The 22,390-nt window shown below is 42.2% G+C and overlaps 2 protein-coding genes and 1 long non-coding RNA gene across 5 annotated transcripts in view; 1 reads left to right on the forward strand and 2 right to left on the reverse strand.

Annotated features, from left to right (window-relative positions):
- The window catches only part of INSC (INSC spindle orientation adaptor protein), a 132,579-nt gene extending 123,450 nt beyond the window's left edge, over positions 1-9,129 (forward strand). For all 3 annotated transcript variants that reach the window (XM_081841283.1, XM_081841282.1, XM_081841281.1), the window contains 4 exons: positions 3,523-3,589; positions 3,690-3,845; positions 5,540-5,616; positions 8,439-9,129. In XM_081841283.1, coding sequence (XP_081697409.1) covers positions 3,523-3,589; positions 3,690-3,845; positions 5,540-5,616; positions 8,439-8,567 — 429 coding nt within the window. In that variant the 3' untranslated portion in view covers positions 8,568-9,129. The remainder of the gene's footprint in view (positions 1-3,522; positions 3,590-3,689; positions 3,846-5,539; positions 5,617-8,438) is intronic.
- PSMA1 (proteasome 20S subunit alpha 1) overlaps positions 1-22,390 on the reverse strand; it is a 395,619-nt gene that overhangs the window by 274,077 nt on the left and 99,152 nt on the right. The window lies entirely within an intron of this gene.
- Positions 11,935-14,951, reverse strand: LOC309331022. The gene is made up of 2 exons (XR_014151686.1): positions 14,150-14,951; positions 11,935-12,138 (listed from the first exon to the last, which is right to left on the reverse strand). It is a non-coding gene; the product is annotated as an uncharacterized lncRNA (long non-coding RNA).

Raw genomic sequence — 22,390 nt, forward strand, 5'->3', positions numbered from 1 at the left:
CTTATCTTATCCCTGCCTGCCTCTGTTTCTCACTGTATGTACTGTGCCTGCTGTCACCGGCAAAACTACTAATGGTTGTTAAGCACAATGCAGTTAAAATGTTCTGACCAGATAAGGAATTCTAAGGAGCTATTAGACTGTAAAGTTGGAACCTACGTTGCAAGTTACTGATTTCCAGGCATTATGAATATTAGGCAAGTCTAGGATTGCCTCAACCTGGTAACTCATGACTGTTATGTTTGGACACGGAATTCTGGGGGTTACAGACCACTGGTTTGATTGAATATGCTAAGTCTTAGGTTTGTGGTTTTAATTAAATGAGGTTTTGTACTGAAAAAGTCTCATGTATGTAGGGGGGTAATTTGCCCAATCTGTACATTATGGTGGTCTTCTTAAAATTTAAATAATTTTGGTATTGAATAAAATTCCCAGCACCATGATGGTCACTGTTTGTCTTGCACATATAAAGAAATTCTTTGGGATAATTAGATAAGGGGCAACTGGAGTCATTGAGCTGATATAAATTTATCAGTCAAAAGACACAAATACACACACACACACACACACACACACACACACACATTTCTAAGATTCAATCAAATAACTTGAAGGAGTGGAATAATTGGCATGTATTCAAATTGTCCTTAATTGAATTCTTAATCTTTTGCTTAGAAAGCTGCATGGGGTGCAGCCTCTCCATGGAGCAAGTAATTTTCATTAACAGGATATCATTTAGAACGAAGGAACACATGCCTGAAACACTGTTAATAATTAACATTGAATCAACACATAGATGTGTCTTGAGTTCCCATTTTTTCTGCCTGTCACTATTGGCATTTCATCAAGTCATTTGCATCCTAAGTGGGCCTGTTTATTCAGAGAGATGACACTGTGGCACTGCTGAAGGAAGCAAGAGACCTTTGTGACACACAACCCAAAACAAATATCCTTTGTTACTATAATGACCTAGTGAGAGCCAAATTGATGGCAACTTGGCTTCCTTAACTCTATCAGTGAGGTTTGTTTGTTTGAATACACAGGGTAGGGCCTCAAGCTATGTTATTCAAACATGTGCATTTGCCCTACAATAGCATCGCCGGAGCCCCAACAAATGCTCTTGTGTTTCTGTACATTTCATTATGTACAATTCTCACACTTTCTAGTTTGCATGCCACCCCCTTAGTTTAGCATTATTATTATTTTTAGCACTGCAGTGCACTGCATAAAACACAGAAGTGCCACATTCCTTCTTGCTGGACTTTTGTGTCGAGAGGTGATGATCAAAGTTTGGTTCATAGCTCTGTATCTGTGATGCAAGGCATCAGTTGATGTGGTGTCCAATTAACTCATACTCATGCTGGACCCACTGAAACCAAGGAACATACTGTAGTTAGCCATTGATCTCAAGGGGTCTACTGTGAGTATGAGTTATTTGAATACAACTCATAGATGATACCTCAGTGATCATCTGGTTCAGCTCTGTGTTCAGTACAGGATCTGCAATGCAGGATGGAACTGAAGCATCTCTGGCAGAAGGCTATCTTCCAGTGGGGGGGGGGGGTGCAATACCTCCATTGGTTAACAGCTCTTAGCATTAGGATTATCTTCCCTGATGTTCTCAAAATTAGCTTTTCTACCATTTTCACCTATTAGTTGTACTCCTGCTCCTCTAGAGCAGACCTGTACAATCACAACTCATGGTAGTCATGCTAGCAATGGAATCACGAGTTAGGTTACTGACTCCCACTATGGGGTAGGTACCTCTGGAGCTTTTGAAGACCTGCTGTGACTAGCTGCCTATACACTTGGAGGATAATTTTGGAGTGATATTGACACTGCAGTTGTTACAACTCTAGCCAAAGTGCCCAGTGCCTCAAATATGATGTAGTGTGGCATTGGTATCAGTTGACAGAATCAACTGATGTGGACAAGACGCTGGTAGCCACGCATCTGACCACATGCCATCTTGACTCCAGTCTCTCCTACTTATCAAATCAAGCAGGAGGTATATGAATGGTTAAGTCTAGAGGATGGTTAATATTTCATTGTGTTAGGGGAAGGTTCCTGCTGCCTTGAAAGAGGTGGTGGTGCAGCCATGGACCCCTTGAGTTGAAGCAACTATCAACTAGCAACAAATACTTTTTTGGGCGAAGTGGTGGACAGAATTGTGGTGAGACTGCCATGTCTTGGATGACACCGATTATTTAGATCCATTCCAGTGTGGGTTCAGCAGTGGCCATGGGACTGAGTCACCTTGATTGCATGGATGGATGACCTTTGCAGAGAGCAGGGCAAGGGAAGTGCAACCTTTCTCCTGCTTCTTGATCTCTCTTTGGCTTTTGATACCATCGACCATGGTATCCTCCTGGACTGGCTTCAAGGAATGGGAATCGGAGGCCACTGCATTGCAATGGTCCCAGTCCTACCTCCAGGATCATGTCCACAGTGTCGCATTTGGAGGGCATTTTTCAGACCCCTGACAGTTACACTATGGGTACCACAGAACACTATCATATCTCCAATGCTATTTAACATTCAATGGAGCATCTGGGACAGGTCATTAGGCAAGGTGCTATCTTCTTCTTCTTCTTTGGCTATCACTCGTAGCCAAATAAGATTGTCTTCCATAAACATGGTTTTAACAGTGAGTCTGTAAGTGACTGTGGAGGCTAATTCTGGATCCACACGTCCTTCCACAGGGGGGACATAGGTTTCCAGGCAGGAGTTGATCATGGTGAGGGTTTGCCAAGCATTTCTCCCTTTCATCCTGAGTTTGAGTGTCTTCAAAACCCATGACACCTTTGGTAAAGGCTGTTCTCCAATTGGAGCGCTCGCAGGCCAGTGCTTCCCAGTTGTCAGTGTTTATACTACATTATACAATGTAGTATAAGGTGCTGTCAGTATGCTGATAACACTAAGCTCTGTTTCTCCATAATACTTAAACTGGGAGAGGCTGTGCAGGCCTTGGACCAGTGCCTAGACACAATGATGAGATGGTTGAGGAAAAACAAGCTGAGCTTGAATCCTGGCAAGACAGAATGGTCCACATGTCCAAGAAGCTTGTCAGTTGCCTACCCTGAATGGGGTTGCACTCCCTGTAAAGGAGCAGGATTGCAGCCAGGAAGTGCTTCTGTTGCAGTTCTGTTACTGGAGGCCCAGGTTGTCTCAGTGGCTAGAAACATCTTTTACCAACTGCAACTGGTATAACAGCTACAACCATTTCTGAACTGGAGTGCTTGGTCACAGCAGTTCAAGCACTGGTTTCTTTAGGCTGGATTACTACAATGTGCTCTCTGTGGGGTTTGCTATGGAAGCTTCAGCTAATACAGAGCACTGTTGGGAGGCGGAAATAATGATCTGGCTTCCCTTGAGCTACTGTGAAAAGGTGGCAATAAAAGATACCTCAGAAAATCGAAGGTGCTGATACTTAATTGGCAGCTTAGAAGGACATGTCTTAAATGCATGGTGATGGTAAGAATTGTGAAATGTAATATTTCAAGTGGTTGTTTCTCTTTAATTTAGGTTGTGACGATATTAGCAAACATGTCTGTCCTGGACCAGTGTGCCTCAGAAATAATCCAAGGAAATGGTATGCAAACCATGCTGCATCCTTCTTAATTCTGCTTTTTGTCCTGAATATTCTCACTATAGCCTGGGATGCTTATCAACAGTGTTTCACTCCTTTGTAGGTGTTCAAGTTTTAATGGAAATGCTGTTTGAGAAATCGTCATCTGGGAATTCACCAGAAGTAGCTGCTTGCGAACGAGTTCAGCAAAAAGCCGCGGTTACGCTCGCCCGGCTGAGTCGTGATCCCGAAGTGGCACATGCAGCCATAAACCTTAGTTGTAAGAATTTTAATGCTTAACATGCTGGCACTATATAAAATATGCAAAATGCTGCATCCGTCAAAGTGAGGAAGCAGCTGCTTTGATCGTCAAAGTGGTCTCACTTATCTGCTCTCTGTATACCCTCTTATCAGCTTTGCTACATCAGAGGGCCAGTCCATTTGCTACTGTTTAGGCTTCTTCCCCCCGCCCCCCCATCCATACAGAATTTCCATCCTTCTGTATGGACTCAATTCTGAACCAGTCTACACCACCTGTATGTCTTCAGCAGTACTGTACAGATCTCCCCTCCCATGTTGCTCACTGCATTACAACTGCAGGGGTCAGTTTACCTGACTACAGTGGTACCTTGGTTTACAACCAGAATCTGTTCCCGAGGTCCATTTGTAAACTAAAACAGGTTTTAACCTAAGGCGCACTTTCACCAATGGGGCCTCCAATTTTTTTCTGTTCGTAGTCCAAAAAAAAAAGGGTTGTAATCCAAAAAAAGGTTGCAAACTAGGACACGCACTTCCGGGTTTGATGTGTTAGTAATCCAAAATGTATGCAAACCAGGACATATGCAAACCAATGTACCACTGTACTTCAATGGATGTTTAGTTTGCATGGAAAAAAGTCTGGTTGTGAAGGCAAAAAGAAGCACAAATTGCAAAGGGTAATTCACACAACTGTTGCAGAATTAGGTTTTTTTTGCCTGCTAACCCAAATGAACAAAACAGGTTACAACACTGTTCAAAAAGCTTAATCCTGCAGACAGTGAAAGTTGCACATCTTCAATTGGCCCTGAGCAGGGACCTGACATGTGCACAACTGTTAAATGATTTCCATGATCACAGCTGGTGCATATATCCATTTTTCTTCATTTTTGAATCTTACTACGACAGCATTTCCTTTTAAAGCATTTTCAGCTTTCCAAACAAAACACCTTATATGGGACTTTGTTAGTCCTCCAAAACACAGGTGATTATTTTTACAGTATTTTTCAGAAAACAGTAAGAGGCTGGGAAAGTGGGAAATCTTTTTCAGTCCGAGGACCATGTTTCCTTCTGGAGGCTCCATAACAATGATGGGTATTGTGAAAGTGGGTTTGGCCAAACCGTTCTCCATCTTCCATGCAGAAAAGCAAGAGATATCTCAGTTCAAGGACACATTCTGGCCTGGTAAAAACACCAGAGGAGGGTGCTGGGTGCCAAAAATGGTGTGGTTTATGGAGGGGTGTGTCCTGTTCAGAGTCCTGAGGGCCATATAGAGATGGTGGAGGCCACATTTGACTCTCAGGCAGAAATTACTACCCTTGCTCTACAGTCATTCAGTGACACTAGTGGGGTCTTCCAGATGTGGGAAAATGGGGAGGGCAGGGGGGCGATTCTATACCTTTTCTAATAGAATAATGATAGAGAGAACTAAGGGGACATTCCCAAAATTAGAGACTCCCTGGTTGTGAAAACAGAACTGTGAGTGCTTTCTGAGTGATGCTTCTACAGTTCGCTGTTAAACTGATACGTCACATTTCAGCTCTTTATAATACACACAAGGGAAGTTCCTTTCTTGTTTTCTAGCATCACTTTTGTCTGAATTCATCATCATTTTCACTGAAATGGATAAATCTGGAAAGTATATCACACTGATGCAATGTTGAGAATTGTGGAGATTTGAAATTACTCACTTTTCAACATTCTTTTCAAAATATATAGGTATTCCACGCCTCATAGAACTTTGCAGGTCTCCTACCAAAAGAAATAACAGTGATTCTGTTCTTGTTGCATGTTTGGTAAGTGCATCTAATTATTTGCCTTTAGCTTTCCCATGGGCTTTCTATACACTGAAAATATATTCAGCACAGTAGGATGTGTTTTGTAGTCTCTCTCATATCTAAAGAGCATATTAGAGCTTCCGTTTGTTGCCGGTTAGTATAAATTTCTAGAGAAATATTGCTTCAAAATCCTCTTGTTCCATGCCAAAATCCATACCTTGTGAGCTGATATACATAGAATACTAAATATATATTTTCCCCAGTTCATCTGTATGAAAGAGGCCACCCCAAACACACTTTCCTTTTGAGGTGTTGCTTCCTTTGTTGAAGTGGAGAAGCCTCTTTTGGCAGGAGGCCTTCAGAGGTCCTGTGCCCTTAAGGGATCATCTGGTTTGGTTATTTAGTTTATTTAAAGGGTGCTACCACTAAAAACCACTATAGTAGATAACCTGCATAGCGTTGTATGAGATAAAGTAACTCTGGCTTTGCAGATTTGTGAACCATCCTGTGGTTGTGAGATCCACGGAGAAAGGGTGGTGTACAAAATTCTTCATTATTATTATTATTTATTTAATTTGCAAAGTATGTGCTTAAACAGTGAGCAAACATTAACACCCCAACAGCTGTGGCTATGGAAGAAGCAAGACTCTCTTGGAGTGTTAATGCTGTGAACCCTTCCATTGTAGTTGTTGATTTACTTGAACTGAGAACTTTGTGAAACCCAAGAACAAAGAACCAGGCAGGCAACTGTATGGTGTTGCGGGTTTGTGCTTTTGGGGTCTGTTTACTGATTTGTTGCAAGTTTAGACAATGTATTTTATTTTTTTAAATGCTGTTAATATGCACTTTTTACAGGTTAGTGGCAATGGGAATTGTTTAATGATTTTTTAAAAGAACTGTTTAATTGTTTTTAAAGAATTGTTCTCCTTAATGGCCCACCACCCAGGCAAACATCTTCCTATATTTTAACACTTGCTGGGCCCAGGGGTTAGAAGGGTCTCAGCAAGCAGCCTGCTGCCTCGCTGCAATTCACAACACTCTAATAGGCGCACTCTTGCCAGTAAGCAAGCAAGCATATACAAGCTTTACTATGATCTAGGTCTCTTCTGTTCCTGATACCACTGTGTTGTGTACAAATTTGCCTCCAGCATGTTACCAGAAATAGGGATTTCAATGTTACAATGTACTGAGGCTTGTTAGTCTGGAATAATTTTTTATTTTCATTGCAGAGGCAGTTAGCTTATAAGAATTATTTTTTTTATAAAAAGATTATCATGTTGCCATAAGCAATGCTCAGAATTTTGTGACCTCCCATCTGATGACACAATAAAATAATTCCCATAATAGGCACATTTTTTTTTAATGTTGATAAGTGGACAATATTTCTTTGTGCAACTGAGTTTTGCACTCATATTTCTGTCCCCAAAAGCTTGGAAATCATGTGATTTACTCTTTGAAATAATGGTAATGCTTACAGACACCAATCAGGGTGGAAGCAGCTGTATGCTAAGTACTGGGCAGAGACAATTCCTATGTCAATTTTAAGTCTGAACAGTTTTAAGTAGGGAGATGAAGTGGCTTGCCTGAGGTCACACTATAAATCTTTGCAGGACTTGAGAGCAAAATGAAGACTGACCCTCAAAGTGCTTCACTGGCACAAACCCCATAGAAATGAATGTGCCTTTTGCCAGCAAAGGGATTTCAGGGTCTTCAGGAAGGGATGCTTTCAGAGAGCTTTGTTTTAAGCAGTCCTTTTAAAGAATAGATTCAGTTGAGTTTATTTGGTGGAAACTAGCAGATTCCCCTACCAAAATTAAGCCACAAAATCAAAGCAAGGGACAAAGAGTCAGGGTCAGTATGCACAACCTCACTCAATAGAAGCCTGAATGGGACTTAGTCTAATGTTGTTCCACGCACCATCAAAAGCAATTTGTTAGCAAGGTTGGTTCAGCAACGTATTTGGGCAGGGTGGACAGTCTTCCCACACAGGGCACCGAACCGAGGCAGGCACAAAATAATGATAATGATGATGATGATGATGATACCTATATTTATATAGGCACCTACTCAAAGTTAGGCCACGGTCAGATAGGCAAGTGAGTTGCCGCAACTATGACATAGTGCACTGGAGAGCCCATTGAGAAGATCCATTAAGAAAGCAACTGTACCAGAAGGAATTATTGAGAAAATAAGAAATATTTTGAGGGGGCAGGGTTGGACAAATTTTGTCCTTGCTCAAGGCACCATATTACCAAAGTCCACTCCTGGTTTAGTTTAGCTTTCTTTTCAAGCACCCATATTACAGCTTTTACAAAAAGAGAGAAAAAGGTATGTGTTTTTAGTACCACAGTCCTATACATGCCTATTCTGAGTTTGACGGAGATTACTCCCACAGAAGTACATGACATCACAACCTAAATGTTACAGATTGCAGATATCCTTATGATTGGAGCATCCGGAAGCATCAGCTTAATTAGGCACACATAAACTAACATGGGAACATAAATGATGAAACTTTTGTCGACAGGAATGCTGTCATTTAATAATGTTGCCCATTCTGATACCTGATACATGTAAATCAATTCTAGAATGTTGATTTGCTATTTTGGGTATGTGGCCACACACACACACACAGTATGAGTCTCAGCTGCTTTTCAAGTATACAAATAAGTAACTGTACTGAATCAATAACATCACTATGATAGTGTCAATCAGTTAATGGTCAAGGGAATGTCTGCCGAACCTCAGCTCAATAGTCATTCTGAACATGTGATGTTTCTCTAGCATTGCATGAAGGCAGATTTTTATTCTAAAACCGTATTGTCACATTTTTATTTCAGGCAGCCTTGCGGCGACTTGCTGTTATCAGCCCTGATGGCCTTCAAGAGTCAGATTTCCAGCAGTTGGTCAAGCCCAGGCTGGTGGATTCCTTCCTGCTCTGTACCAACATGGAAGAAAGCTTTGTATGAACAAACCACAAATATAACCCAAAATAGGAAATAGTGTTACATAGGGCAACGTAGCTAAAATGTTATTTATGATTAATTTATTTCAAGTGCTAAAAAATCAGCATAGGGGAAAAAATGAGGCCATTAGGCACATAAAAAGAGACCTGCTGGGTCAGACAAAAGATCTATCTAGTCCAGTATCCTGTTCTTACAGTGGCCAACCAGATGTCTGTGAGAAGCCGGCAAGCAGACACAAGTACAACAGCCCTCTCCCCATTTGTAAACTGATATTCCAATGCATCCTGCCTCCAATATCAGAGGTAGTTCCCACTGAGAACCTTAGGCGCCATAAATTTGTCTAACCTCTTGTGGGAGCACATTTCATACTTCAGCTACCCATTCACATTACTTGGATAAGCCAAGGTAGTATGAGAGAGGGAAAGAAACATCTCTCTATCCACTTCCTTTACACCTCACATAATTTAATGCACCCCTATCATGTCTCTCTTTACTCACCTCCCCCCCCCCAACTGAGAAGGCCCCAAATGTTGAATTGTGTCATAGGGGAGTTGTTCCAGCTCCTTGATTATTTGCTTGCCCTTTTCTACACCTTCTACATCAGCAGCCGTGGACCAGATTAGGCCCCCCAACCTGTTTTCCTCAAGTTTATTGCTTACCTGCCCCACAACTGCTGTCATATATGGGACCAGAAAAGGCATGACCACAAAATAGCAATGGGGGAGCCTTACAGGGCACTCCCAATTGTCCCTTGGCAAGTAAGGGCTGTACCGGGCACATTTTCAGTTTACACCGGAGGTAATACATAGCCATCGTGGCTACTAGCCTTATCCTTCGTGATTTTGCCATTTCTGCTCAGGGAAGGAGATAAGCACAGAGTACTCTTCTCCCCGCCCCCCTGATCTGTACAGCAGTATGCAGGTCATTGCACAGAATAGGGGGTCAAAACATGCCTCCAATACACAGCCAGTTTCCTCTTCCCAGAAGGGATCCTAGCCATCAAGTTATTAATGATCTGAACTTTGGCTGGATGGAAAGCAAGCCCACAGGAGGACCACATGGTGCTGGATAAGTATACAGACACATGCAGGGTGATCTATGTTAGTTGTTGATGTGTAGTGAGTAGCCATTTTATATTTCCCTAACTGGCAAACTACTAATTGCACAGAATCATGTATGGAAGCCCCAACAGCCTTCCTCCCACCTTCTAGAAATGAAAAGCAGAGTGCTTCTGAGAGTGGAGGTCATGATTCTCCTCCCCGACTGCCCCACAGTAGCTATTTTTCTATCTACCATCCAACCACGTTCCCCTTCACCCAGTTCAATATGCGTGTTTATTCTTGTAAGTGGGAAACTGGACTGTGAGCAATGACAGGCGGTGTATGGGGGTGGATTTGGAGTGGGAAAACCACCAGGAGAAAGGGTTAAATAATGCATCTGCTCATAAGTGACCTGTTCTAGAGTTGCCTTTCATTTAAAACCATGTCAGTTGGGGTTTCTGTATATGAGTAACACCGCAAAGCAGAAGACCAGATATTAATCATGACGTTTTAATATTAAGACTGGAGTAGAATCTTCACCAATAATACATTTGGGTGGAAAATCTGTGGCTTCTGGTTAAAATGTTTACCGTTTCTTTTTTAAAAAAACAACAACAACCAACAACCACAACTTTATATATCTACAGTGTTAGCTGATTTACTATATTAATATATAGTATTAACTATATTAATATATGAAATGGAAACAAAGAAGACTACAATGTAAGCTATTGGGTGCAATCCTGCTCTTATTTAAGTCAGTTGCAAAATGTGATGATGGAAAACAAAAAGCTTTATATCCAAAGGTGAATGTTAACATAAATTTCGTTAGAAAATGAAGGATCAGTCATGCTGTATACAAATGTGATTCTTTGAGTGCAGTGATGACTAAATGCTGGTAAAGTTATTTGCGAGAACAAGTGCTGTGCTGAAAATTTCTTCCACTTCCATTTAAACCTTCCCCCCCCCCTCACTTAATAAGAAAAGAAACTTGACTTCAGTAGAACTGTGTGGCAGACTTGCCAGAAACATTCTCATATCAGCGATTTCCTGTCAGGTTATGGGTAATGATTTAGGCATGTATTTAAGCATTGAACTAGCTTGGCCTAAACTATAGGTATGATAGAGAGTCTTCTGCACACACTGGCATATGTGCTGAATATGGGAATTGTAAAATCACGTTTACTTCAAAAAATGATGATGATGATGATGATAATGATAATGATGATGATGATGATGATGATAATGACCGCTCCCCACTTAAAAAACGGGGGGCGCCCTTTGCGTGGACGCGCGCAGCCCTGGATCTGGAGTGGCCCCATCAACATAGGCTTTGCCTTCCCTCAGGTGGGATACCTGGAGGTTCCCGCCTACCCCAGTGAGTTGTCCAATCCCACCTGGGGGAAGTGTTGCCAGGGAAACCAGGCCAGGTAGGGGGAGGGATTACCTGCCCACACAATAGAGGGTGGATCTTAATTGGTAATCCTCACTTGGCTCCAGAGCTTCTCCCACCCTACCCACCCTCAGTTAATGTCTTCTTTTGCAGGTTAACTTTTCTTCATAGGTTTTGCAGGTTAACCTGTCTCCACAGGTATGCGGGCGCTGCTACGATAAGGTCGCTGTTAAAGGGCCGGAAAGGAATTTCCCTGCATTGGCAGGTTTCGCCTTTCCCGTAACAAAACGTCACAACTTTGGCGGTATCAGGCCTTGGGCGGAATCCTTTAGTCCATCTTCCTCTTTGCGGCGGTGATACCAGGGTTTCCCGTTAAAGGGGTTTTTGAAGGGAGGCTTTGGCCGTACGCCAAAAGGTTGTCATTGCTCTCCCCTGCGGCGGCGTAATGGGGGCGGCTATCTCGGCTTGAACATATGTTCTCCAGAGCCGGCCCATCCCCCCCCCACTGGATAACCCTGATGCTCCCTAGGTCCCCGGCTGGGGACTAGGGAGGGAGAACGCCCAATGCCTGAGCCAAGGTCTACCCACATTTGAAATTTAATAAAGTTGTGGTCAATTTAATCCCATAGCACGTTGTCTAGAGTCGTTATTCCACATGACGGGGGGGACCACTCGGGATCTGGGGACTCCGCCTGTCCACGCAATAATAATTTTCTCTGACATATATTTGCATCCACCAATTCTACTATTTATATTTGTTTTTGTCTCCAATATTATTAAAGATTATTTGCAATGAAAATCCTTGGTCAAATACTCATCTGAAGTAAATCTTTTTTAACATACAAACTGGAATCCAGGAGATGGTACCTTCTTCTGACGATTTAAATAAGTGTAAAATGTTCTCTTGTTCCTGAACAGGTTTGTCTGGAGTTAAGTCTCAACGTTTCAAAAGAGCTTTATTCCACAAGCCAAGCTGTTTCGATTATATTAATGCACAACACAGAGGGAATGAATATATTGCTAAACGCATTCCAGTCTTTGAGTAACGAGAGGTTTCACAGGTCTTGCACATCTCTTGCGTTTAGTTTCTTTGGGGTGAGGTTCACTGGAGACTGATCGTGTTTCTGTGATGTCAGCAAAGCTGTTCAAATGGTTTATAAGCACAAGTTAATATAGACATATAGAATATTACAAAAACAAAGACATTAGCAGCGCAATCCTATACATGTCTACTCAGAAGTAAAAAGCCATGGAGGTAAGTGGGTATACAATGGTACCTCGGTTTACAAATTTCATCCATTCCGGAAGTCCGTTCTTAAACCAAAGTCGTTCTCAAACAGAGGTGCGCTTTCCCTAATGAGGCATCCCGCCGCCAGTGCCCTTCCACCTTCTGGCTTCCATTCATGGACTGATGTAAAGTTCGCTAATCGGAACACTACTTCTGGTTTTGCAGAGTTCTTATAATGAATAGTTTGTAAACAGGGCTGTTCTTAAACCGAGGTACCACTGTACATTTAAAAGTCTGGGAGCAAAAATGCATCTTTGCCTATACTGCAAGGATATTGATGGAGTCACCAGACAGGCCTCTCTGGGAAGTGAATTCCACAAATGGATGATCTCTTTCTGGTCCCCACCCATCTTACCTTTGATATTAATTGGTGTGGGTGGGTGTACATGAAACTAAGACATGAGATTTTAAAAGATATTTTGACAGCGGTACAGAGAATATTGTTATATCTTCCATGATGTATCATGTCTCCTACTGGCAAGACCTTTGTGTTTTGGCTCAGTATTTCAATGCCTCCTTAATAATTGCTACAGTTTTAACTATATCTTTTTGTAACACTCAGGGTGTTTGGCACTAAAAGGTTATGTTCTACTGATGGGAAACTCTATTAGATTAGAAAAGGAAAATGTAAGAAACTGATTATATATAGAACTGGAATAATGAAACTATTAACCAAAGGTGGAAACATGTCGTGAAAAGAAAATGAAAAGAATCCACATAAGGAACTGGCTTAGATAAACATATGTTCAGATATACCAGTTTGGGTCAGAGTGAAATTAAACCGAATAAATAAAATTAAACAGCTGGTGACTTTTAGTTGTTTGTGAACTGCTTTAGTATTTTCTTCTCTAAGTGAAATGTGGCATGCACATTCTAACAAACTGTTTTTGTTATCAGTATCATCATCATTCTTTAAACTGCCTTTTTGCAGATAAAAAACATGAAAACCCAATAAGGCTACACCGTGAGGTGATATGGATACAGGTTTACATATAATTTAACATTTTAATGTAATTTGCCCTTGTCCCGAAATCTAGGTGAAATTTGGCAAGGTTTCTGCCCTTTCCTCAGCATAATACCCCCTTAAAAAAAAGCCGTAAGCATCTGTTTCTGTCAGGTTAGTATGCCTTGGCAAAATACATACAATTCTAGTGAAAACTGTTAAAACCTGTTTTTTGTTTTCTAAAACTTACCAAAACTGCTTTTGAATTTTGAGAGTTTTCAATAATCTGGTACAAACATTTGGTCTTGCTGATATTTCCCTTACACACACAGACACACACACACACAGACACACACACACACACACACACACACACACACACACACACCACCCCACATGAAACATCTATAGTTAAGAATATTGACAGCCCGGAGAAGGGGGCTGAATCAGAAGAGTGTGTTAGAAGTTTTGTTTTTAATTCCTGACCCGGTCACATTCCTTTGATATATCTTCATAGTATGAGCATCCTCAGAAGTAAGTCGCATTGAGTTACATGGGCCTTACTCCTTAGTAAGCAATCATAGGGTTACAGCTTGAAAAGGTAGCAAGCTTTGTATTGAGAAACACCTGATGGGTGCAATTTGCATAGTCCCAATTCTTCCTGGTCATCTTCCAGAAATCCGGAATTCTGATAATATTTCTGCTGAATTTTGGTGACTGGAAACAGGAAACTTTTTTGCTTATCCTACCAGCAGTCTTGTTTGGGGGATCAAAATGACTCTCAAAGGCAAAGAAAAACTTACAATGCTGTTGTTGCTTTTGCTTTTTAAATCTCTCCCCCCCTCAAAGCACTTGAAGTGTTCTTTTGAAAAGGTTTTAGTCGGTGCTATTTTTTTAGAAAAAAGAGGTGCCGGAACTCACCATGAAAGTCTCCCTTGTTCTCTTATAACGGTAATGCCGCCCACCTAAGAAGTGTTGGAACTGAGTTGCGGTGAGTTCTGGTTGAAATAAAGCTCTGATTTTAGTGATGTGCTCAGGAATTTGAGATAATTCATCAGTTTTGCAGAGACTACAAATTTCAGGCAGATCTTTTAAAGCAGAGTTCATGTTTCGCCTTTTCCAGGATGTTCCATGGTTTATTCAAATGGAGTTATTTAGATTGGTGCTAATGTCCAAGGCAGAATTCACTATCTTAATAAAACCATAATCTTCAAGGAATGCAGTCTAGCATTTCTACACAGCAAATAATCTGGTTGAAACTTCTCCAATCACCAAAGAAATAATTTCAGCAGAAGCTGCAGTATCCAGTAGGTCTGGAGTTATTTGGATGACGGGTTGTTTTGTGCTCCTGCGTGTGAATTTAATAAGGGAGTGTCTTTGTTTAGGTGCCCTGTAGTCATCTGAACTTTTTCCAGAAACTTCAGAAGTGTGGCTTTTTCTCGGTCCATTTCGTAGGAGCTTAGACACGCCGCTTTTTGGAGGACTTTGATCTTCTCGGCATACCTCTTCTCCTCCGCACGATTTACTGCTCTTGCCCATTTCAGAGCCATCGTGTCTTCGACCTTTGTGACAGACATCTTCTTTATTTTCTGTTTATTCATAGTAGACACTTTACTTAAAATCACAGCACAGCAGCTAAGCTGGACAAAGAATTAAGGTTTCCCCCCTCTTCCAGGTAAAGGGGAGTTATTAGCTTATTTCTTTCAAAAACCAAAACAAAAGCTATGTTGCATGCATGTCTCTGGGAACCCTTCAGGTGAATAATTAACCAATTTTCTCAGGGCTGGCTGCTTCCATTGTTTCCCTAGTGTGCCATCCTTTCAGTTGATTTAATAAACTGCCTGGAGAGTTCAAGGAGGAAACAACCTTTAATTTTGTACCTGCGCTTGAAAATGATTCTTAATTTAAAGGTGCTGAGATATAAGCTTTTTAAATTTTATTTTACTTCACGTGAACTTTTGAGCACGGTGGCCCTGATCAGAACTGTTCTTGATTCCTTCTATTTTATTGCTACATTTTATCTGAGCCTTCTTTGAAGTGGGATACAATCGTTCCCCTCACACTTTAACCTCATGACAAACCTGTTATCTGAGTAAGTTATCTGAGAGACTGACTGACCTCAAGCTGCCAGGCGAGTTTCATGGCTGACAAAGAATTTGAACCTAGACCGTCCATTTCAAGCTTTGAGCCTCTATCCACACCATACCTCAAAGGCAACGTGGTTAATCTTCTGCCTCATTTTGGCTCTGGATGTTGCAACACCACTCTTAATATGCATGGAATAATCTGAAGCCCCGCACAGTTAGAGGAAGAGTTTGCCGATTGTATCCAAATATGTCGCTTGTGATGACGGAAGTGTCTGATCTGAGAGAGGCTTCTATCAATGGAACAGGAAGGGAGGGGATTTTGCTGATTGTCTGCAGAAACTCTCTGCAGCTTCCTGTATCTGCTCCAGAGGGTTGGGGGTCTGTTTTAGAACAGCATGAGAGGTGGTAGGAGGAGACTGCTGAGGGAGGAGGAACGGGCAAAAATCGACTTCCTCCCCATTCTGTTGGTGGAAGTGTCCATTGGATGAAGGAGCTTTCTTTCTTTTTTGTATATAATTTTTATTAAGTTTTCTGTTTTAAAATTTAAAATACTCATTTTACATCCTTAAGATATCAATGACTTCTCTTCTTCTCTTTCCATGGTTCATTTTCCATATCATAAATCCCTGCGTATTTTACAAAAACTATACCATTCAGTATTCCATTATTGCTTCCATCAAAACCTGTTTACACTGTTGAATTTCTGTTTTCAGCTGTACACAAGTCTTTCCCATATATTCAATAAACGTTTTCCAATATTCTTTAAACGTATGTTCTTCTTTTTCTCTTATTCTATATGTTAAGTCTGTGAGTTGTGCATATTCTTAAGTTGCCACTCTTTTGAGTTGGGACCTCGCTTGTTTTCCATTTTGGGGCTAGATGAAGGAGTTTTCCATTACCCACAGAATTTATGGTATAGGGAGAAATATTCATAGCAATTCCTACATACAATAGCTCTGTTTGACAGTGTTTCCCATCATGTGAGAAGTAGAGCAGGGAGCACACCCTCCATTATATTTTATTCACTGGCTTCGTCATCTTCTTCCACATGTTGGGAGCTGAACTTCTGAAGCAGGGAGACTTTTCTACTCACAAAGGCTCCCTGCACGATGTAGAACCTGAGCTTCCATGGAGCAAACAGGACCACAGAAAGCTGCCCTGCTGGAGACATTTGTCTCTCAAACACAGAGACGGTGATGAAGCCAGCAATGGGGACATGCTAAGTGTGTGGGGGGGGGGGAGAGAGAACATACTAGCAAATATCACAAAGTCAAGAATATTTTGAAGAAACAGTATTGCAAGAGTAGGATTGTATTAATGAATTGATGCTGATCACTTGATTATATTGCTATTTTATTTGATCAATTGACTCTTCATACACAAGGACACCAGTGCTTTTTTCTGGCGGTACTCAATGGTATGCGGTACCAGCAATTTTTTTTCTAGAAAAAATCACTGCTTAAATGTCAGGGACTGGCTGTGTAGGATTTGTTTGTGTGTGTGTCCCCAACTGCAATTCATTCATGGGGGTCAGGACTTCGGGTTGTGTCAGGCGTCAAAGGATCCAATCCCCCATGGTAGGTTGCCAGGAATGGATAAGACAAGGAAAGTTCTTACCAATGCTTTTTATTCAATATTCACAGAGAGAGGCCTAGAAATGCCGCCTCTTGGAGTAATGGCGTTACTCCAAGTGAGTCTCCACCCCCTTCCTCTCTCCCATTATGTGTCATCACTATGGGAGCTGAGAAGTGCCCTCTGCCTTTGAGCTCTTTGCTCTCCTACTTTCAGTGCCTGTCAGGTTCTGGGGAGGGAGGGTCTGGAATGCTTCTAAAGATACTAAGTCCATCAGCTGTCCCCCCTCTGGTGCTTCTTCTACCTCCTCTCCCATTATCTCCCAGCTTTCCCCCTCATTTGCCTCTGAGCTGTGACCTCCCTCAAACCCCTGTTGTAATTCTGAACTGTCTTCTTCTTTGGAAGGGTCAGGCTAGGGAGGCGGTCTCCACCATTCCTCCTCTGCCCAGTCCCTGACAGGTTGGCACTCGCCTGTCCATTGGGGCACCTTGGCTGGGTAAACCAAAGGTGCGTCCCATGACGCAGCAACTTCTACCCTGCCAAGGCAGCTAGTGCCATGTTCGTAACTTCAATCCCAGAGCAGGGCAGGGGTGGGTGCAGCTGGCATGCCGTGAAGATAAGCTCCTCTTCTCCTCTCCCTTTCGAGTCTTGTTATGGCTCTGTCCACTGAGGACTCAGCAGTGAAGCTGTTTTGGTGGGTAATAATGGCCACAGGGCGGAGTGTGCACCTGCCAGAGAGAGAGCCGGACTAGGCCTCTGTTCGCTACACAGTACCAGCACCTTTTTGTCTAGGAAAAAAGCACTGGTGTGCACCCAGTTAATTGTGGCATACAGTGGTACCTTGGTTCTCAAACTTAATCTGTTCTGGAGGTCCATTCAAAAACCAAAGTGTTCCAAAACGAAGGCACACTTTCCCATAGAAAGTAATGTAAAATGGATTAATCCATTCCAGACTTTAAAAAACAATCCCTAAAACAGCAATTTAATGTGGATTTTACTATCTAACAAGGCCATTGATCCATAAGATAATGGATTATCCGGAGCTTTGGGCTGGGCTGTCACCAGTATGCTGATGACACTCAGCTCTATCTGCTGATGGATGGCCACACCGACTCGGCCCCGAACACACTGACCAGATGCTTGGAAGCTGTGGCTAGATAGTTTCGTGGGAGCCGATTGAAACTAAATCCTTCAAAGACAGAGGTCCTATGGCTGGGTCGGGATGGCATGGGGATGAGGGACCAACTCCCTTCTCTTGCAGGGGCCCAATTAGTGCCATTGCCTTCCGTTAAGAGTTTGGGTGTAATCCTTGATGCCTCCCTTTCCATGGAGGCGCAGGTTACAGCAACAGCCAAGGCGACATTTTTCCACCTTCGCCGCATCAAGCAGTTGGTCCCTTACCTTTCCCGCCCCGACCTGGCCACAGTGTCATCTCCAGGCTTGACTACTGTAATTTGCTCTACGCGGGGCTGCCCTTGAAGCTGTCCCAGAAACTCCAGTGGGTGCAGAATGCTGCAGCGAGGCTCCTCACGGGGTCTCTGCCATGGGAGCATATTCACCCAGTGCTTTTCAAGCTGCACTGGCTCCCGGTGGAGTACAGGGTCAGATTTAAGGTGCTGCTTTTGACCTTTAAAGCCCTTCACGGCCTAGGACCCTCGTACCTACAAGACCGCCTCTCCCGGTATGCCCCATGGAGAGCCTCAAGGTCCATAAATAGCAACACCCTAGTGGTCCCGGGCCCTAAGGAAGTTAGATTGGCTTCAACCAGAGCCAGGGCCTTTTCAACTCTGGCTCCGGCCTGGTGGAACACTCTGCCTCATGAGACCAGGGCCCTGCAGGATCTGATTTCTTTCCGCAGGGCCTGTAAGACAGAGTTGTTCCTCCTGGCCTTTGGCTTGGAGCCAATTTGATTCCCTCCCTCTCTTTCTTTTTTTCTTTCCTTCTCCTCCTGCGTTGAGGCTACATTTTATTTTAATGTTGTAATATTTTAATGTATTTTAATTTTGTTTTTAAGTTGTAATCATTCAACTTGTTTTTATTATTGCTTGTAAGCCGCTCTGAGCCCAGCCTTGGCTGGGGAGGGTGGGGTATAAATAAAAAATTATTATTATTATTATTATTATTATTATTATTATTATTATTATTAGATGAAAGTAATAAAAAATGTACTGTAGTCACACAATCAATCAATCAGTAGCTGAACTGGGTTCCACACAGTCACAAAAACAAAACAAAAAAGAGCCGCAAAAACAAAAATGCAAAATAAATAGCAAAAACAGACATACCTCAGTGTAACACTCAAAATGGAAGTGTGGCACTCAAATCGGAAGTGTAACACTCAAAACAGAGCACTTTCGGCTTCTTAAAAAAGTTCAGAAACCAGAACACTTACTTCCGGGTTTCCAGTGTTTGAGTTCCAAGGCATTTGAGAACCAAGGTACCACTGTAGTTCCTTCAGCCTACAATTTTTGCAAATGTAAAGTGAGGCTGAGCCAAGTTACTGCAGGTTAACTCCAGTCTTCCACTTAAGGGTCTCCAAAGAGCTCAGATGAAAATGTGGTCACTCACTTCCCTTGTTTCAAGAAGTCTGTTCTGCATGAAGACTTTAAAAATCTTTCTAGGCAATAAAGAAGCCTATTAAAAAATGGCTTTATTTGGATAAACAGGAAAGCTTTCATTTGCACAGCTTCAGTCTTTTAAAAAGAAAGAAACAAAAATTATAATTTCACAATGTAAGCAGGGAAGTGTTCATTGAGGGAGATGTGCTGACATCTACTGGAAATGTAAAACATTTCACTTTGCATTTACAAGTCAGCTTGCTCAGTGTCTTTTGGCTGACATCTAGAGTTTGAGGAATCTTTGCACTTGCAGTGGTAAGTGCAGTAAAAGAGGCAAGCCAACCTGTATCACTCCAGATGTTGTTGGACAGCAACTCTTATCAGCCCCAGCCAGCATGGTCAAGCATGATGGGAGCTGTAGTCCAGCAACATCTGGGGGGGGCCACAGGTTAGCTACCTCTGATCTAAATGGAGGGACGAGAGAGCGGAACATAGGAGGAAGATACAGCGATGGTTAGAGTAAATGTATTTCTCGATACATCTATATACTTGATACAAGTATAATACACTAGTTAGCCTATGGTAAGATGGAGTTCTATACTTTTAGAGGGTTCATCAGAAAGAGAATAGGAAGCACACAAATCATTTTCATCTCTCCTCCCATGCTAACTTGTGCTCTTCTGTTTTCCTTGCATGTTTGGCCCTCTGGGATAGCTATTTAAATCCCTTGCCATGCAATCATAGGAAGCTGCCTTATACCAGGTCAGACCATTGGTTCATCTAGTTCACTATTGTCTACAGTCTCTACATGGATTGGGGGCAATTTTCTAGCACTTCAGATTGGAGTGTTTTCCAGCCCTACCTGGAGATGCAGAAATTGTACCTGGGATCTTCTGTATGCAAAACACACGACCTAAGACTGGGCTGCAGTCCTTCTTCATGCTGGTCATATGATATTGTCCAGAAACCCTTAACAATAGTTCAGTGATATACGTTCAATAACTTATGCCAGCTTTTTTGTTTGCACTCCGTCATTTTTGTCTTGCAAAAATAAAAAAAAATTCTGATTCTAGTATTTTATATCCTGAGAGGAGGATTCTGGGTGATGTGATGTGAAGCAGACTGCAAGCATGATGTGCTACATTCTGTTCAGAACTGGAATTATTTGGCTGTCATCCAGCATTAGAGTTAGAATCTCTGACATGACAGTTTCTGAGTTGTATTAATATGTTTTAATCTTGCAAACTAATTTTGTTCCTCCAGCCAGCCGTTGCAGCATTGTGTTTCAAATCTGCAGGGCTAACCAGTTTCCATCTACCCATCAATTTCATTTAACTTCTTTTCGGCTGTCACAGATTGTTCACAGCCCAGAAAAGGTGGACCAAGACCCACACATCCTCATACAGATCAATGCCCACATTGCAAACTATCTGAGCCCTCTCATCCTAAAGCAGAGGATTCAGCTAAGGATTGATCCAAGAGAAGAAATACTGAAATGGGGACAATGAGGAGATGGAAGCAAGAGGGCCAAAGGGGAAAAGAAAGATCTACATTGGCTCCCAGTATGTTTCCAAGCACAATTCAAAATGTTGGTGCTGACCTTTAAATCCCTAAATGGCCTTGGTCCAGTATATCTGAAGGAGCATCTCCACCCCCATCATTCTGCCCGGACACTGAGGTCCAGCAGAAAGGGCCTTCTGGCGGTTCCCTCACTGCAAGAAGCCAAGTTACAGGGAACCAGGCAGAGGGCCTTCTTGGTAGTGGCACCTGCCTCGTGGAATGCCCTCCCACCAGATGTCAAAGAGAAAAACAACTACCAGAATTTTAGAAGGCATCTGAAGGCAGCCCTGTTTAGAGAAGCTTTTAATTTAATCTAACAGACCACTGTATTTTAATACTTTGTTGGAAGCTGCCCAGAGTGGTTGGGGAAACCCAGCCAGATGGGTGGGGTATACCGTAAATAATATATTATTATTATTATTATTATTATTATTAAGCACTTGTCAGCCCATCTTTATGGCTATGTTTCAATAAGGGCCGGCCCAAGACATTTTACTGCCTGAGGCAAAGGATAAGATGGTGCCTCCTCACCTTCATTCCAGGTAAAATAAAAAGGTGACCAGACTGGCAACTGAATCTTATTTTGACACTGGCAGTAAGACAGCATCCTGCACTGTTGTTCCTAAGGGCAGCAGGGTAGCTTACAGCCTAGCTGGTGCAGGGAAGGCTGGCCCTGGTTTCAGTGCACATCTGCTGAGCAATTTGTCCCGCCTTTTGTTTCAAAGAGAGCTCTCCCCAAAAGTCTTCTCTTAAGGAATGTAGAGAGAGAAATACCCCAAGCAATATGGTCTAAGGAAGCAGAGCTGAATGCCTTTGTAGTATCACAAACCAACACACCAATGCGCCTCCATTCTGCATTATCTCTTTGCATGGCTCTTCTTCATAAAGTCCTGGTAGTTCTCAGTGCTGAAACACTGAGCACGGTGTAGCCAATGTAAAGTGCTCAAGGTCCCACTGATTTCAACAGCCTTCTACCTCACAATTCTTTGCCTCTCTAACTCAGAATTCAGTCAGTCAATCAATCAATCAATCAATCAATCAATCAATCAATCAGTCAATCAATCAATCAATCAAAACAGGCTGAAAACACTGGACATATAGCGTTTTCAATATGCAAAATTCCCTAGTGATGCTCCTTTAGGAAAGGTCACAAAGATGGACTATAGCTCAAGAGACAAGTGAATGTTACTCCTTCCTTCATTCTCCTGATTTTAGCACCTTCTGCTTCACTAACCTCTTGGCCCAGTTATTTTTCAGTGACTTGATCCTGCATATGTTCTAAAAATAAGGGAAAGACTCCATACACTTTAATTTTTCAAAAATAAGATTGTAGTCTTGGCAGCAGAAGTGCGGCCAGCAGGTTCAAGACTAGCCTCGGCGTCTGG

This window comes from Podarcis erhardii (assembly GCF_964252035.2).
Source record: "Podarcis erhardii genome assembly, chromosome: 1".
Taxonomy (NCBI): Eukaryota; Metazoa; Chordata; class Lepidosauria; order Squamata; family Lacertidae; genus Podarcis; species Podarcis erhardii.